The sequence below is a fragment of the Pagrus major genome, chromosome 6, assembly GCF_040436345.1.
Source record: "Pagrus major chromosome 6, Pma_NU_1.0".
NCBI lineage: Eukaryota > Metazoa > Chordata > Actinopteri > Spariformes > Sparidae > Pagrus > Pagrus major.
In genome coordinates, this window is record NC_133220.1 from 14,489,713 (window position 1) to 14,508,746 (window position 19,034).

Here is a 19,034-nt window from a genome sequence, read left to right on the forward strand (position 1 = left end):
CACCAAAGATATTGGTCATATATTCATCTAAAACATGGGGTTCTGTATGCAGAGAGACAGGGGGAAAGACCTTAGTTTGATTTGTTAAGGTTTATTTTAGTGTGAGGTAGCTTTAAAATATCAAAACAAAATAAAAAAGTAAATTAAATTCTGTATTAATTCCAAATTGGTTTTATCATGGGTACGATAGTTTACATAAGGGGGTTGAAGCAGGAGGGTGGGGGTGAGGCAGGGACATTTACCACCCTGAAATCCAAAATCCCAGGGTGAAATGCTCTCTCCAACAAACTGTATATATATGTATACACACATATACATATATATACATATATACACGTCACTACATATGAGTATCTGGTTGTTTTAAAAAATACAGACTGTTTTACAACAATAGCACCATTGACTTTTATTATAATACACAGTAACTTTTCGATACACACTGTGGTGGTAGAAATAGGAACACCTGAACTTTCTACGTCACTAGATTTTTTGGTTTCAAAGAGATATGTATGCTTTAGTGGATATGGTACAGGAGTGATGGGGGGATTAGAAAAGAGGAGGATGTAAGAGAGGAAGTTGGTGGGTAATGTTTTTTTTTTTAAATATGTGTAAGTGGGCTTTTTATTACTTAGCAACAAACTCAGTCCTACCACACCTGGGACCCAAACCTAAACAATAAATAAATAACACCGACACATTTTTCTCTCTCTCTTGTTCCCTGGTATGTTCCCGTACTCTCCTCATACTTCCTCCTTCTTGTTCATGGGGTGGGGGTAGGTGGGGGTGGGTTGCTGTTCACCCACGATGAAGAAGTGGGGGCTTTTTTGGGGGAATATGTCCATAGAAAGGGGGGGAAGTTGACTGGAGGCAATGCTGGATGAAATCACAGACGACAGTTGCTGGTGCCAATCAGTGCAGATATCCTACGGAGTTCGACTTGGAAAAAAGCACTTTTTACTTAGAAAAAAAGTCCCATTTTAAAAAAAGTGTCTTGATTTTTCTTTTTCACTCTTTCTCTCCTCCATCATCTGAAGTGTGCTCCTCTTTCATCTTATTTTTTCTTTTTTTTCAAATTTCCACTTCTTCTTCTTCTTTTATTTTTCTATCCCGCGTTCTTTACAAGAAGCAGACTGCGCCAACTTCCACTCCGAACTCCTGATCTGCTCCACCAATATCCATGGGGGCAATGTCCACGATGGGCAGACGAGAGGTCTTCTGCGATCTGTATTCGATCACTGTCTTGCCCCACTGTCCCGTGTGTTTCTGTGCAGAGGGAAGGAAATCACAACGGCTGTTAAATGACCTATGACGTTCTCTGAAACTGCAGAGAATGAGACTGGCTTGGTGACCAGAGAGTGAGACAGACTTTAGCGACGTCCGTCATAAAGGGAAAATTAATCATGTGCAAATTTTAATATCATGTACACCTGATTCAGTACATGCATGTGTATTATGATGAATCTGTCCTGTCTTACCGTGCAGCCGTCCTCCATCACGCTGTAAGTGAAGCGGCTGTTGCCCTCGGCTCTGATCTCCACGTCGTTGGAGCCCTGCAGCAGCACGGCCTTCTTCAGGTTGCCCGTTGAGGCGTCCATGTAGGCCACGCTGTTCTTACAGTGGTAGGTGAGGTTCTGAGAAGCCTCGGTGGACAGCAGCCTCAGGAAGGTCATCTGAATGGCAGCGGTGTTGGGTGCCAGGATGTCGTCACCATAGCTGAACTGCATTGGGCAGCAGGTGAGAGAGAGGAAGTGAGAGTGATAGTTTATTTCTCTGTTATCATGGCTGCTGAGAAATTACACATTTTTTGGAGCCTTTTCATGGGTTAATTAGATATGACGGCTTAGAGAGAGAGGCAGGAAAGGGCCACGGATTGGATTTGACACAGCCTCTGTACATCGGGCGAACAATCCACCAACTGAGCTATAGGGGTGCCCCAAATTACCATATTTTTTAAAGACCCTATATATATAATTTGCATGTGATTATAGTTTTATTCTGATGGTACAAGTTTTCGTTTGTAAGAAAAAAAGGCAATCTCAGGAGGGCAGGATTAGCAGCGTACTGCCTGCCACTGTGTCTTTTTTTAAACCGCCACTAAAAGTTGTGATTTTATGTTCCTGCAGATCCTATAATTATGGATGCGCAATTATATCACAGCACATCACTGGTATTGGCTAATAACGGCTTTAAAATGACATACTGGCGTTGGCCAGAAACAAACATTTCTGCAGATATGACAGCAGATAACATGATGCTTTAATTATGCGCACACAACATGAATAGCTGACTAAGTAGTTTTCTAATTTTGCCCAGTGAATTTGTGCATTTTGAAAGCTTTGTATGGGCCGTCATGACAATAATACACATAATCATATGTTAATTCCACTAAAGGAGAGATTTGGTTTTACTTTGTATCTTCAGTTTACATGAGGGTACTTGAAAGGTCACTACTTCTTTTGCTTCTGCTAACAGAAAGTATGAAGATGAAGGAAATGCTCAGTCCCTATAATTAAAGAGTAACTTCTGGGTGAAAAGTGTTTCATACCAGCTCTGGTTGAAGATTTCAGCTATTTCAACTGTGATTTTAAAAAAAAAACGTTTTTTTTTTTATCATTAACCACGCCCAACAGTGACATCACAGGGTCCTGGAGTACACCTGTATGTCACTGCAGCAAGGTGAGAAGTTGAACCACTGGAGCTCAGCAAAACCAAGATGGTCAAGAAGGAGTTAAGCTCCTCAGAAAAAAATGATTTTTTTGTGCTGAAAATTGTATTTTATGAAGCAGATTGCCAGCTGGATTTCCGTGTTACTGATCCAATTTCACAGTTCTTCAATAATCAGAGTGGATCCATTATTTCTTCCCACTTATTATGTGCACCATGTCTGGAGCCGATCCAAGCACACATTGAGACTACTGGACTTCTTTTTACGAAAGAAGACTGCGCCCTAGATTAATAATATAATGCTACTGTCACGCGTCAGTTTGTGATTGTATCTACAGCACTCATAGCAGAGGAGGGTATGATTCAGCTCAGCTGATGGCGCTACTTACGTGGAATCCTCCATTCATAGTCTCTGCGAACCAGACGTGTTTGCGGTCCTTGCTCTTGCTGGACCACCAGTTCTTGCGAGGGATGCTGTTAGGCTTGGGCATGACGCAGGACTCTCCTGTCTCCATGTTGCAGAAGACTTTGATTGCATCGATGGTGCAGCCCTGATTGGGATCAATCCAGTACTCTCCTACAGGAAAAAACAAAAACAAAACACATCAGCTTCAGGGATTATATATACTCCCTCTGCATGAAAATCATTGTAGATGTGCTGTATAATGTTATGGAATATGGTGTAATTCTGACATCTCCAAATAGACTATGAATCAGTCACATCCGAACACTCTTAGACTACACAAACTATATTTATCCTTAATATTGAGCTGCCAAAATGTCCCCTAATTTAAACTTGTCTGCTTCATCATCTCATCCCAATCTGGCCAATTCCTCTCAGTGTCACTCACCGCTCTTCCAGTCGGGATGGCAGAGCTTCAGGTCTCTGCAGGTGCGAGCCGGGTTCTTCCTGGATCCCTCGGGGCTGCGGATGTTCTCGATCTGGTTGTTGAGAGACTTGAGTGTGGCGTCGACCTCAGCATCATGCTGGCGGAGGTTTCCGGAAGCCTGGTCGGCCCTCATGTACCTGAGAGGATCAGGGCCCTTTTCAGTCTGACCCAGACCGGCGAAGGCAGACATGTCAATACCAGGACCAGGGGGACCAGGAGGACCGGGGGGTCCGGGGTTTCCAGCGGGACCCTGAGAGGAAAAGAAGAAAGATGGATGGGTTATATTTGGCACTACAAGTCATTTAGACATTTTTAACTTGTCTATTCTCACAAACAATGGATTATTCTTTCCTCTCCCTCCTCGTCTCCCACAACGGGTGCAGGAAATACTGCCATCTGTTCTGCAGTCTGTTCTCTCGTCTCATTTCAGTTGTCTTGTCTGAGACTTCACTCTTAGTTTCAACAATACACACGTTCCAAACAAGCTCAAGAGGAGCCAACTGGAGTCCCTGCTGCATCTTATTTAGTGTTTTTTATTTTGACCTTTAATGAAGTTTTTCCCCTTCCCTTCTGTTTTTGAAATCCAGTTAAATATAAATTAAAAGCAGTATTTGCTATATATATTTAGATCTTTTTATTTATGGGTAAGTCTAAGGTAAATCTTGTTCCCTTTAATGCCCAGTTTAGTACCAAAAGACATGATAGCTTGTATATATATATATATATATATATATATATATATAATACAAAGAAATTGTTGTGATAAGTTTTTCTCCAATTGTTTTCAGTGTCTTGCAAGCATTGACTAGTGTGGTGCCAATGTGACATAAGGACAAAATAAATGAATGTCTTAAATGACTGAACTATTTATAATATGTCTAAAATTAGCAGTCGCACAGTATTTCAATATGTGAAACGTAATTTTACTTGACTCTTAAATCTTCGAGTGGTATCCAAATTTTAACCTTATGTTACCCAGATGTTTAAACTGAGCAATTTGTTTCAAGCGAGTCCATCTTTTGATTTATCAGAGAAACAAACTTCTGTGTATTTGAGGAACAGTTGTGTCGAGAAGTCAAGGACAATCTCATATATTTGAATATTTTTACTTAAGTTTCTTACTGTGGCCATTTGATCTTTGATTACTTAAAAAAAAGAAACATTAAAGACCTCCCTCAATTCATATTAAATGATTTAACTTGAGATATTTCGCACGAGCACATAATGTACAGTGACAGTGCTATTCAAACAGAAAAGGAAGGAAGGATAAGGGTTACACTGAATATAAAGATGACTTAGTAATGTGTATATTAGCAGGTCACATCATATGGGATGTGTACGAGCTCGGCGACACCACTGTGTTCAATTTAACCCAGTGACGGCATGACTTGCACCTGGTGCTCATGATATTTATTATGTGGTGTCAATTCTACAATCAGGCTCTTGCTATTTCAATTCTGAGGGCGTTTTGAATTCCTGATTACATAATTGATCACGTGCATGTAGTTTTATAATTAACTGTTACACAAAAAACATTATATGAGTCACATCTGTTGGCTAAAAGGTATTTTCAGCTTGTCACGATCAATGTCACAGGCAGAGGAAGTTCTCAGGTGTACTCACAGAGGGACCGGTCTCTCCACTGCGACCACGAGGTCCAGGGGGTCCAATGGGTCCTGGCAGACCGTTGTTTCCATCCTTTCCAGCAGGGCCAACGGGTCCAGGTGGTCCCTACATACACAGATGGAGGAAAAACTCTTGATGTTAAGCACCAAAGACACTCTGCAAGAAACTTATTTCATTAGTCTTTGAATTGAACGTGAAATGTTTTGTTTTTTTGTATCTTAGAAACACTGGCACTCACCCTTTGTCCAGAAGGTCCAGCAGGTCCAGTAGCACCCTGGTCTCCAGCTTGACCCTAAACAGATAATGATTACAGTCATTCCTCAGGGTTTCTGCAGGGTTCATGTTAAATTTAAGACTTTGTAAAACCTTTTTTATACCACATAGATTATAATTTAATAGCTGTTTCACAGTCACAGTGTCCACAATAAAAGGTATGATGTAAAAAACCAGTGGGGACAATATGGCCCAGAATTATTATCATAATATAATTTCTTTCTGCACTGCTCAGCCGTGTTTAACAATAATTTCTTATGATATAATTAATGAAATCAATGCAAACTGGATCTGTACGCGGCTCTGACATACAATACAGATTGTAAATAGTGAATATCAGAGGGTTGATGACACTTGATGAATATGACCAGTGTAACACAAAGGTCTGAATGCACATGGATTTACATTCAGTCTGGATGCTTACCGGAGGTCCAGGCAGCCCCTGCAGACCAGTGAATCCTCTGTGTCCTTTCTGTCCTCTCTCACCAGATTCTCCAGCCTCACCCTTGTCACCACGGGGTCCTTGAGGTCCCTGAGAACAAGTGGACAACAACCGAATTAGGAAAACGTTCGGTAACCTAATATTTGTCTTTCTTTTATGAATACAGAACTTTTACAAAATCTAAGAATGATTTGAGCAATTTTGTCTTAGAAAAGGTTGATACACCTCCTCTGTTTTCACGTTTGTTTGTGAACGCTTTAAACAATTCAGAAGTGAACATGTACATGTGTGTGAATTCATGTTTAAGATACATACAGGCATTCCTCTGGCTCCAGCAGGTCCTGGAGGTCCAGAAGGTCCTTGTGCACCCTGTGAAAGGAAAAACAAAAGAAGGTGGTGAGGTTACAACGGAAACGTTACTTACTGCAGCACACATATTATCTGTTAACGTTTAAATGATTAAGAAAAAGTCTCTGGATTGCTACCATTATTTTCTTTCTTTAAAGTGGCTGTTAACATGCTGTGTGCATATATATACTGTGTCTTTTTACAGTATTTAAATCCTCCATCTATCAGTACATCAGTGCTATTGTAACTTCAGAACCAAAAGCATTCTGGGAGCCGTTAAGGTCAAAATTTTCATCTGAATAAAATAATTGTGCCATAAGCTGAATTTAAGCACCTAAAAATATTAAAACAGTAGACAATCTCTGCTGAAACACACTGAATAAATGTCTTGTAAATGAGAAACATAGCCTATAGAGGGACAATTTTCCACTCCAACCACAGCTCAGTTAGCCAAGGATAAAACACTTGAGACATACTCCCCTGTACTTGTGTGCTTTCAGACCATATTATTACAAAAGGTGGATTTTTCCACTACTGGAAACTAGCATAGGTGACCCCTGCTTTTTATTGATCAGTGAGACACCTTCTTCGCCTCAACAAACATGTTGTAATAGAAAGAGGCAACAGAGCTGTTTCACTTGTGTTGGCGTCACTACTCACAGACTCTCCTCTGTCTCCCTGTTTCCCGGTGGGACCAACAGGGCCGGAAGCGCCGGGAGCGCCTGGAGCACCAGGAGCACCAGCAGGACCGGTGTTACCTCGATCACCCTGCAGCACAGAGAACAGCAGGAAGTCAGTCGTGTCAGAAAAGTGTCACAGTACGCAATAGTGTTTAACTTTAGTCTGCTCTGACTCAACAAGCAACCAACTCCCAAATTGCAAATTGCTCACTTTTAAAGGTGCATATTGTAAGATAGTTGATTGTTGAGTCTCATTCCCAGGTCGTCAAATACTGATGCATCAGTTTTTCCCTTTTAAGATTTTTTACTCCGATGCCCTAACTAATAAAGGCTTTTTGACTACATCCCTGGCTCGGTGCCTGAAGTAAGCAGATGTGTTTCTTTTTTCTAAGTTGATCAGCACTTTGTATTCACCTGGAATTTAGTACTTTACAACCAGACAGACAAACAGATTTCACAGGCAGTTTCAGAAAAACTATTCATCCTGTTTTGGTAAATTAGGAGTGATATACTGATTGGAAACCCTATATACAGCTGGTTTACATGAATTAGAGAGTATTGTTAACCAAACAGGGTAGAGTACATTCAGTGTACTCCTGTCACTGATGCAATTCAAATCTTAACATAACAAGAAGAATAAGAGAATAATCTCTTCCCTGAACAATAGCATATTTGAAAGGGAGATCTGAAAATCTTATGCAGCGTGATTGTGTTTTTCTCACCTTGATTCCAGTGGCACCATCTCTACCAGGAGGTCCATCAGATCCAGGGTTTCCCTGTCAGATAACAGAACAACATGAAATGTTAATAGCTTCGACCTCCAACAGGCCAGATGTCCTATTGAATACTGATCAGCTGCATAATGAACCCTGCTCCCACAAATTGTATTAATAATATGGTGCAAACACAATGCATGTAGACATGATGAAAAATAGCTGGTTAATGGACTTTTAAATTTAAATAGCGCTTTCCTTGTCTACTGATAAATTGAAGTGCTTTACAACACACGCCACATTCACCTATTCACACACACACATTCATGCACTGATAGCTGAGGCTGCCATCAGGCCTGATCATCAGGAGCGCTGCAATATCTCTGTCCTCACACACTGATCGAACAGCCATTGGGAGAGATTTGGGGTCCAGAATCTTGCCCAAAGACACTTCGACATGCAACTATCGAACCATCGATCTTCCGATTAGTAGAGGACCAGCGCTAAATCTTGAGCATTTTAATCAACTTGGCCTCCAGACTAAGATTCTGTCGTCTCAGTAATGGGCTACATGCGGTGTGGCAGATGTGACTCCTAACACACACACACACACACACACACACACACGCACACGCACACACACACACACACACACACACACACACACACACGCTGTGCGTTGCCACTCTCTGACCTCTCTGCCAGGCTCTCCTGAAGGTCCAGTGAGTCCAGGTGGTCCGACAGGTCCAGGGGGTCCACGGTCTCCGCTGCCACCAGGAGCTCCTTGTTTTCCGGGCTCACCCTGAGAGGAGAGGAGATGACTCATTACTACCCCATAAATTATATGGCATCATGCATTACATCTCATCATGTAATTCATCCACTAGTACATTCAATCACTCTTCTGTAATTATATGTTCAGTTTAGCCTCCCAGTGAATCACTGTTCACCTGACAAATTGGCTGATGTATCCGGTCCAGTGAAGGCACAGTTAAAATCAGATACTGTGTGCAGAGCTCTTATATGGAAATGCAGACTTTTTTAAAACCATTCTCATATGGTGCATTCTGTAAAATCAGCGGTGACTCTTTATAACTTCAGAGGTTTTTCCCACAAGAACAACAATTACATTTATCTCAAAACAAACGTTGTTTTCGCTGCAAAATCAAAAGTTGAACAACCACACAGATATCGAATAAGACCAGTCAGTTACTGTGGGTAGCGGATCAATCAGCAAACGTGCCTCTCTAGACGGCCAAACCTTGTTAACAGCTATTCATCTTTAGCTACAGCTATCACTAGCTGCTGCGGATATTCAATGCTGCATGCTTCTGCAACTGATTGGCCCATTAATCTCCTCAGATTTATTTAGGAACTGTTCTGAATCTAGTCAATAGTTTTGGCAAAGTTTCCAGAACGTTGATGAAAAGAGCCGCAGCTGCACACTGACACCAAAACACAAATCTATTTCAATCTCAGTCGGATGTTCGTCAGATGTAATTTCTTTAAAAATAGATAAATAGATAATAGATAAATAAATGGAGCATGATTTTGCAAATGCTTGGCTGATTATTGTCCTCAGAGTTGTTTACAAATTGGTTTTGGCCGCTGTGTTTTATCAGTTATAAAACTGGAAGCAAAGACCAATCACAGCCCTGGGAATATGAGTCAATTATCTATCACATAGTCCACTTGAAATTCTAATTTCACACCCACCATTAAACCAGATGACAATGAGTTACCTGACAAAATGACTGCAAACTATTTTATCTTCATACTTTTTGAAAACTGAATTAATCTTTTTAGATTTTTGATGAAAATGATTAAGGATTGAAACATTGAAATATGGCACAAAACACTGCGTCAATGCAGTAATACTGGTACTAGCACTGGTTCAAACTCCAACTTGAAGACAACTACAGATGCTCACATAAACTATCTGCAGTACATGCGTCACTTCTGATATGAAAAGCATTTTCTCTGCTTGAAATATTACTGTGTGAGTTCCCGCTTCCTTCTTGGCTCCCATTTCATCCGCCCTGATAAATAATTAATGCTCAGGACATGCCCACTGAGATGCTATAAGTGGGGGACATGGCTCATGTCACATATCAAATGGTGTGAGATGTAAGCAGGCGAGCTTCCTTGTCACATGTCGTACTGAACATCAGATGGAGTCAGTTCAGCAAGAGAGACGCCCTGTGAGATGTGACTTCAATGTGATCCAATTAGGCCACAGCAGAACGACAGTCCAGAGCCTGTCTGTGGGTTTTCTACTTTATCTTGTACTGAGTCACGAGAGCCTACAATGTGAACAATGTTACTTACAGAAGGTCCAGGCAGACCAGGGAAGCCTCTCTCACCACGCTGTCCAGGCAGACCAACGATACCGCGCTGACCAGCCAAACCCTGAGGACCTGAAGGACCCAGAGGACCCTAAGAGAGGAAGAAAAGAAGATGAAAACGTTAATAATGTGTGGTCAGTGTATCAGGAGCCAAGTCATTTGGTAACTTTGAAGAGGATCCTTACATTTTGAAAGAATTGTTACCAAGATGTACTGAGTGAAAAGATTTTAGAGCTGAAAAAATAACTTCTCAGAGCTCTCTGGTGTTCAGTTTTGCTCTGAACTGACACAGCGACACTGTTTCTTATTACCAGATAATCTCTGCACTGAAATGTCTTGTTGCTGACACAGATGTGATATTCACTACACATCTGCAATAAGCTAATATCAGACGATACATCTCTCCGTGGCTAATTCACAGGTCGAGCTCAGTACACTAAAGCCAGACTGATACTTGATTTTTGGGGCTGATATTGATGCCAATATTTGGGAGTAAAAGTAAACCAAAAATTAAGGTAGTTATTTCACCATTTTCCAATTTCTCTCATCATCATTTAGCTTCTCTTATTAGCAGTTATACCTCATCCAAATCCAACCACCTCTTAAAGGAAGAGTTTTGACATTTTGCCAAATACAGTTATCTGCTCTCTGGTCGACAATTAGATGAGAGGATCAACAGCACTCCAACATCTGTACGTGAAATATGAAGCTGGAGTCAGCAGCCGCACAAAGACTGGAAACAGGGGGAAACAGTATGATGATGATATCCTATGGAACTGTAGGCATCCTGTATCTCCTGCGTCTCCTGTATCGTTGTAACTACAGATTTTATTATTATTTTGTTTATATGTTACGATCTTATGGAAATGGGAATGTGTGTTATAGTTTTGTACAATGGCATTGCGGTTGCTACGCCTATTGTTGTTGACTTTTTGAAGTGTATTGGGGAAATGTAAATGTAGTAGCTTCTCTGCTAATCAGCACCTGATTATTAAAAGAAACACCGGATGGTAATCAAGCACAGATCGAAGCTGATGAAGAAACATCTAGCTCGCCTTGATGTATTTAATGTAATTGTTAATATAACAGGGTCAGTGGCATTGTGGTGTGCACTAGAATAATGATTTTTTGGTCCAATTAGATAAACTATGCCTTTATAGGGGAGGTTATGTGCCAGACTGTTTCTTGGCGGTGACTTTTGTCGTCTTCGTGTCTTCATGGTTTTCGCTTTCGCAAGTTTCGTTTGTGTTCTTTCATTTCTACGTTTCCTTACTTGATTTATATCTTATGTCATTTGTTCCTCACCGAATTGCAGTTACACAAACCAACATCGATCTCTCCATGACCTCTCTGGTTTACTTCATCCACAACAGTCACATATGCTGCGGTGCAACAGCGAGAGCTCACACTCACAATAAACACCTAACTCTAAGTGACACTTCAGACACACCACTCAGCGGACAGTGACTTTGATGTGATGATACATGGTTTAAAATGTAATATATGCAATCCATAGGTAGGAAGGGTCTTGACATCGCGTCTACCTTCATGTTTGAGTACAAATTCATCTGTGATGTGTCATTATGCTGACAGGCTTGTCGTCATGCGTCATGGTTTCTGTGTTGCACTGAGTGCAAGGGAGAGGTAAAAGCCCGGGGTCCTGTCATTAGCCTGTCACTGGGCTTGTGCTGCCCTGTGCTGTCATATGTCATGGTCTGCTATTACAGTCAGTGATGGACACTGACAGCTCTGTGTATTAATGGAGAGTGTGCTCGGCGGCTGTCCATTACTGGTGAAATTGGCTCTTTGGGCTGACAGAGCTGCGTAAAAGTCAACAGAAATGTAGAAAACAAACACATTTAATCTTTTTCTTCTCTCTATAACGGACACCTGCGTTCACCTTGACGGTGTTTAAGGAGATGTGCAGTCTGGAGAGTGGGTGCTAGAGAGATATCAAGTGGTTTTTCAAGCGTCACAATGTCAATAAGTGAGATATTATGTAAAAAAACGCAGTTTTCTATGGAGGAATATGATTAAAGTAAACTTACAGGGGGACCATCTTCTCCAGGATCTCCCTTCTCTCCGGGAGTACCAGCAGGACCGCGGAGCCCAGCATCACCCTGTCTTCCTGGGGGTCCACCATCTCCCCTCACACCCTTGGGTCCATCTTTACCAGGGGGGCCGGCGGGACCAGCAGGTCCAGGATTACCCTAGAGGAGGATGACAAAACATACATGAAATAAAACAGTGGAATAGTCTCAGTTATTCCAATGAACCAGAGGACATCTGTGAATCTTTAAATAACTTTCAATAACACTTATCTCATATTAACAGTCTCACAGGATCAGAGTTGTTTTTCACAATGTGTTGCACTTCCTTTTAGCAAGTCTGTACAAATGCTCGAAACAAACTAGCACTCTGACTTGAGATACTGACTTGTGTGGGTGTGAAGCTGAGTAGAATGTACAGGTGCAAATTAAAAAAGGATTCATAGGTGACAATAAATCAGGTGGCATTTAGAAAACATTCCTGTATCTGTTGTGCCACACCTGCTTCTTACTTGTAAAGCATAAATCAAGCCAATTTTCATTCTAATTTCCACATTTACATTGGGTGACTATATAATAATTCTCAAGTTTTATGTTAAAATATGATAGACCATATCAGCGAAGTGATTGAAGGCTGTAGTTGTGAACCTACATTTGGACCAGGGGGTCCAACACGACCAGCAGCACCAGGGAAACCAGTGGCTCCCTGAAAGAGAAAGATTAAGTTAGACAAAGCCAAAAACTGTGGAACAAAAAGATGGTTGCTACATGTGCTACTGTGAGATAAAAAAATAAAACCATAAATGAATAGAAAGGGATTTAAAAAGGCCACTTACAGGAGGTCCCTGAGCACCACGAGCACCTTTAGGTCCAGAAACACCTGTAGGACCCTGCAACAGAACAGATACTGTATGTTACTGTCTGACATTTATTTTGTGTTGTATAAGAGACAATATAATCTCATCAAAAACACACTCAGCTGCTCTGAAGTTTGGTTTATCGGCCTCTGCTAGTTTTTATTCTGCCGAATGTGGCACAATCTGTGACAAGGACAGCTTTCATTCTGACCTGACATTAACTCCGCCACAAATGTTGGAATGAAAAAACTAGAGGAATTTCCTGCTGATTTGTTCATGGGTAACATTGTTCTCTTCTCATAAAAAATACTGTCACTCAGTGTTTTTCCTGTTGTTGTACAAAAACCTCACTAGGCTGTAAACATCCAAGGTTTTGATAGAGCTCCTCACTATTTATGGACTTAGGAAAAGCCAGAAAAAATACTGTTGGGTTCATGTTAAAAAGTCTAGAAAGACACCCACTGCAGGTCCAGGGGCACCAGAGGGTCCTTGGGGTCCAGGTGCACCAGCGTCACCCTTCTGTCCGGCTTCTCCCTGCTCTCCCTTGATTCCAGGTTGACCATCGGCACCCTGAAAGAAGAGACAGAAACAGTTGGCTGTGTGTTTAGTACTACTCATTTTTTTACTATATATATATGGCTGTTTGAGGCGAACCCTGTGATGTTGGACTATAACAGACTTAAACAATATTTTGACTTGACTACTGAGTCAGTTCACTGACTTTATGACTCTTCTTTACTGGTGCCACTGTTAACTACATTTTAGAATTTACTCTGACTATATAATGTGAGTTGTGGTCACAGTGGCTGATGTTTTGCCAACGTTATAAACTTGCTTTAAAGCACTAAAAAGACCATACAATATTAAAATATATTTTACCATACTATACTCTACTAAACCATATTATAAACTATAAAGAAATAGCCTTATTTTTTCTTCTTCTTCCTTTTCTTTCACACAAAACATCACTGCTTCAACAGCAATTAAAGTGTAGAAGAGCAAACTGAGATTTAACAATATTTAGTAAGAGCTGCTGATGTTTTATGTAGCACTCATGTCTATTTTCAGTCTGTGTGGTGTCAGGCTGTGATGTTACAGTCTCTGAGCTGTGAACCAAAAATGATTCAGACACCTTGTAGTGTTATTCATCCTGACATAAATTCAATAATTAATCACAGCACAACCTGGAGGAAAGAAAGTTTGATAAATTGTGTGTTGTCTCACAGAAATATTGACGAAGATCCTTTTGGAAGGATGCAGCTTATTAAAAACATTTATTTGATGTCTGCCTGGAGTCTTTGGGAGGAACTAAATGGATGATTGATGCAAAGACTGCCGACTGTGCGCACTCATTTCTTTCCACAGAATAATACAGAGGAGACAAGACACGCATCAAGATAAAAAATGATTCACAGCGGTGTAAAACAGAGGTACAGACAATTAGATATCAAAGTGTTTCCAGATAGTGGTGATAGAGAGATTTGAAAGATTTTCAAAGCTTCGGACTCATTTTTCAGGGAACAAAACACCAATTGGTTTTGGTGCCCTTTTTTAATGTAGAGAATAAAATAGCTACATTTTGACTGAAACTTGATTTGATTATTATCAACCGTGTTGACGTTATCTCTTGTATATCTAATGTGCTTTGATCCAATAATTGTGTATCAGATCTTTTTTATTTTCAATAACGGAGGAGTTACTAATGGCTGTGCTTAATTTTTCACTGACTTACTAGTTTGTAAAAGTGTGTGACTTTTTGTATTTTAAGGTTCATGTAAGTCTATTTTATATTCCAAGTGGATTTTAACTACATATACTGAGTGTTATTCAGCCAAGAGTGGGAGCGCCTTCTGGACTTAAATTAGTTTACTGGAGGTGCTTTTTGGATAGAGACACATGTAGACATAAATATCACACGAACACTCCTTTTTAAAAAAATCAAATTAACCTTGACACCAAGTCTAGACATGAGACATGACTCCAGGGCCACAGAATACATGTCCAGACATTTAGTCAATGGCCCTGGAGTCATGCTCTTCAGACTCCTGCAGAGCTAAGAGCTGGTCAGTGTTGTTCTGTTTACTTACAGGGGGTCCAGCAAATCCAGCAGGCCCAGGAGGTCCAGTCTCACCCCTGTCGCCCTGAAAGAGGAAGGAAGAGAGGCAAGAAAAACTCAGAGGTTAGTTCAGGTGGCAGTGCTCGAAAACAAAAGCTATAATTTATTATTTTCCATCTCAAAAGAATGCTCCGTCAAACTGACTAATAGATGGCGATTACAAGTTACAGTAATGCACTAAATTGATATTTCTGTGACACTTACAGGAGCACCGCGGGTACCAGGAGCTCCAGAAGGACCAGCAGGACCAGATTCACCCTGTAAAGAAAACAGAGTAACATCAGCAACACAGACATACACAGCTGGATATATCCCAATAATAAAACGATGTACAAAATAAATACAGAAATCAGATAAGCTCAGACAGGCACGACATTTCAATTCAACTCAACACCTTTCTTAATTAACAACCTTTTAAGCACATTTAAGATAACTTGCCAATAACCATTACAATTAAATGATAAAACACTCACCTTTTCGCCGTTGGGACCACCAGGACCAGGAGGACCAATGGGACCAGTGAGACCCTGTGACAGGAAACAGCAAAAGAGTGTAAAGACGTGCAAAAGTTTGAGATTAGCTTCTATTTTGTAAAACCAAAGGACATCATCTCTCTTTAGATTAAAAGGAACAAACATTTCTGATAACTTCTGCCATATTCAACACTGACAACTCTTGCTTGAGAAAAACAAAATGGCTGAAAATCACTCACTCGAGCACCGTCTTTGCCAGAAGCACCCTCAGGTCCTTTCTCTCCAATATCACCCTATGAGGATAAAAAAAAAAAAAAATACAAGTCAGTCACTTAACATCAAATAGAGACAATTCAATAAGACGTTAACTAGTTGCTTGTTAGCATCCATGTTAGTAACATATTTGTTCTTTACAATAACTCTGAATGTCTTCCTGTCATGTTTTTAGGCGTCAGTTTAGCGATTTCCTGCCTCGGTGTCACATTTGGGTCCTTTTTTGATAAACACTAACACTTCCTAGCTCAGAATATGTTCCACAGTGTTAAGTGAGGTCTTACTCATAACTAATTCACCACTAGTTTGACACGTATTAAATTAATTAATAGTTGCATGTATGCCAAAATTCATGCTAAGCATTTATATTTAATTCTACTCATCAACTCTATAAATATGCAAGACTTTGTCTGCATTGTGGCTTACTCTGTCTCCTTTGGGTCCAGGAATACCAGCGGCTCCTCTCTCTCCAGGCATACCCTGCAGGCCAGGGGGACCCTGAGCTCCGGCGGTGCCAGCAGGTCCGATGGCTCCCTGTTATGGAGCAGAAATAAATGAAGAGGATGTTATACAGAGACGGTAACAAACAGAAAAGGCACTTCAGGGTTATTGTGTACTGAATAACTGTGAAAGCAGTAACTAAAGATTGGAGAAGCAGTCGAGACATTTGTGAATATTTTTGTTGTCTTATCTCAGATTGCTTTGTGTTTATTTATACATGTGTCAGAAACACAAAAGTAGTGCTGTCAGAGTGAGAAGGCGTCTACTAATTCAACAAAAGAGGCCAAATCTCATATTTGTCTCTACATGCTCTGTCTGAGGTTAAGAAAAGGACTGTTACACTGCAAATAGCAGATCATTTCAATATTATTCTCCTGACACAGGTTGCTCACTTGCTGGATTAAAACAAACTTTTTCCAACTTGAACAAGAGCTGACCGAAGTGCAGCAAACACAATCGATCAGTGCTAGACATAAAAATATCTCAAATTCCACATTTTCCTTTTGATTTTACATCTCCACCTTTAATCCTGCATTTTAAGTAGAAATGGGAGTTTTATCATGACAAAATTCTTATTCCAAATCCAAAAGACACGATAAAGAAGGGAAAGTCCGACTTTGATTTTTATAAGTGGCTCCAGCAGGCCCACTCATGGTCAAAGTGTGTCGGGCTTATCAGCCTCAGACTGGGAGATGAGATGCACAAAAACACCACCTGCTGCTCCTGCTGCTGTATCTGCAGTCATTAAGTTGTAACCACGGGGCTCACACAGCCACGACGTTCGCTGTGAATACATTCAAACTGGGTTTTTACTGAAGGGGGCACATGTGGAATTTATTCCTTGTAACAAATCATCCTGCATCTTGCTCAGAGTCGAGCTTCACCCTCCACAAACTGTCTGCTCATCCCTCCTCCATCACACTCATGTCAGCTCTCTAATCCTCATCCTCTCTATCCGCTCCTGTCTGACCTTAAGGGAAAAGAAACCTGTTGACTGGGATTAAAATCTGACCAGATAACAAACCAAAAGTGAGGATTGAAGCCGCTTTGAGTTCTTCTTCCACTCACAGTGCAGTTGGCTGGAGTTTGTTGATAGCTGATAAGCAAGTGACTGTCTACTGTAGCTGGATAGGAACCATGCGGAGCTACCAGTTGTGTAAAAATATATCTTTATCTTTAAAAATATAGTATTTGATGCAGGTGAAGAGTAAAATTGTGGTAATAATGCAGTCTTCAATTTAAATTATAAATATACAGGGTTTCCCAATGTGTTTTTGGGGGGATCAAGACTGTATCCCATATAATATGCAGTATAATATCATGAAAAATGAATACTATTTAGCAAAATCCTATAATAATACCATATCCAGATGTGTGTGCACAGTATGTATGCTTGTACTATGTATGATTATGCAAGTTGATATACATGATACTAGGTATATACTGTATGTTCATTTGTATGTTTATCATTTTCTTAGCATTAATAAAAACAGGGGAAGGAAAATGTACTCCCATTTGTTGGTTGCCTTTTTTAGAGACAGAATTGAACCAGAGATGTTTAAGTTCATGGTCCAAACACCTCGACCAGTGGTTGGACCCTAGGTTGGGAAACTACTTAGGCCACCAGTGCACCTTCAACATCACAACATTTACCTTTAGAAAAAGCTATTTCATGCATCAAATGTCATACAGGATGTTATCTACTAACTAAATGGATCTTGGTGGCTTACCATCTCCAGTAAACACTGGATGCTGTCTACACAGCTCAACTCACAAACACCTGAGGTGATTATTATTTAATCATACGCTTGCATTAATGTGTTGCTGCTGTATGTGATAAGACTGAATCAGAAAACTGGCTGCAGTCCCGCAGCAGCACATTTGCCAGTGGTGTGAGGCGATTCAGATTTCAAAATCTGTCTTTTCTTTGTTTTAGACCAAATGCTGGACTCACCTTGGGTCCGTCGGTTCCAGGAGTTCCAGGCAGACCTCGCGGTCCCTGCAGACCCTGAGGGCCGGCAGCTCCTCTCTCTCCGGGGAAACCACGCTCTCCCTGTACGGTGACACGGCCGGACAATCAGCAGCAGGTCTAATAATCAGTCAGTGTAATGAGTTGTGAGGTTTAATAAAGACTCTCAACTTACTCTGGGTCCAGTAGCACCACCAGCTCCGGCCTCTCCAGGAACACCCTGGGAGGAGAAAATGAGGAGTTTAAATAAATGAGGAAGCTGTACTACTGATATGTTTAGTTATAGTATAGACTGGGTAACAGCAGCGGCCAAGTTAACGCTAAATTATTAGTGAGAGGGAGAGACTTTCAGGCTTTATTATAAAAACATAGACTGAGACTTCCGAGAAAATGGACCTGGTAAACAACATCTCACTTTTACAGTCACAGTTTTACGGAAATTATCTGAACAGTAAGATGACTGTGGAAATAAATAACAGCTAGTTAAAACACGATGCTTTTACATTGTGAAATCATTTGGATAACAGCGTCCATCAAATTACTTAGGACCAGGTTCTTTTAGTAACCGCTGTGATAGAACAATGAGTTTATGGTACTTTTTAAAGATACATTTCACCTAAAAAGTGTACTCACCTGGTCTCCAGGCTTGCCTCCCTCACCAGGGGGGCCCGGAGGTCCAGGTAGACCCTGAGGCACAGGAAAGAAACAAAAAAAAAGATATAAGGAAAAACAAATATTGAGTCAGGAATCAAAACTGGAAACCGTAACCATCATCTGTGATTATCAGTAAAAGCATTTTCAAATAAGCCCCTTTTA

The 19,034-nt window shown here is 40.7% G+C and overlaps 1 protein-coding gene across 2 annotated transcripts in view; it reads right to left on the minus strand.

Moving 5' to 3' along the window:
- Positions 1-1,031: 1,031 nt before the first annotated feature.
- Positions 1,032-19,034, minus strand: part of col2a1b (collagen, type II, alpha 1b) — a 49,856-nt gene continuing 31,853 nt past the window's right edge. For both annotated transcript variants that reach the window (XM_073468289.1, XM_073468288.1), the window contains 24 exons: positions 18,852-18,905; positions 18,394-18,438; positions 18,204-18,302; positions 16,175-16,282; positions 15,715-15,768; positions 15,476-15,529; positions 15,207-15,260; positions 14,974-15,027; positions 13,349-13,456; positions 12,866-12,919; positions 12,682-12,735; positions 12,030-12,191; positions 9,965-10,072; positions 8,331-8,438; positions 7,646-7,699; positions 6,904-7,011; positions 6,211-6,264; positions 5,878-5,985; positions 5,419-5,472; positions 5,178-5,285; positions 3,516-3,804; positions 3,054-3,241; positions 1,476-1,718; positions 1,032-1,263 (listed from right to left, as the gene is read on the minus strand). In XM_073468289.1, the coding sequence (XP_073324390.1) occupies positions 1,117-1,263; positions 1,476-1,718; positions 3,054-3,241; positions 3,516-3,804; positions 5,178-5,285; positions 5,419-5,472; positions 5,878-5,985; positions 6,211-6,264; positions 6,904-7,011; positions 7,646-7,699; positions 8,331-8,438; positions 9,965-10,072; positions 12,030-12,191; positions 12,682-12,735; positions 12,866-12,919; positions 13,349-13,456; positions 14,974-15,027; positions 15,207-15,260; positions 15,476-15,529; positions 15,715-15,768; positions 16,175-16,282; positions 18,204-18,302; positions 18,394-18,438; positions 18,852-18,905 (2,469 nt within the window). In that variant the 3' untranslated portion in view covers positions 1,032-1,116. The remainder of the gene's footprint in view (positions 1,264-1,475; positions 1,719-3,053; positions 3,242-3,515; positions 3,805-5,177; positions 5,286-5,418; positions 5,473-5,877; positions 5,986-6,210; positions 6,265-6,903; positions 7,012-7,645; positions 7,700-8,330; positions 8,439-9,964; positions 10,073-12,029; positions 12,192-12,681; positions 12,736-12,865; positions 12,920-13,348; positions 13,457-14,973; positions 15,028-15,206; positions 15,261-15,475; positions 15,530-15,714; positions 15,769-16,174; positions 16,283-18,203; positions 18,303-18,393; positions 18,439-18,851; positions 18,906-19,034) is intronic.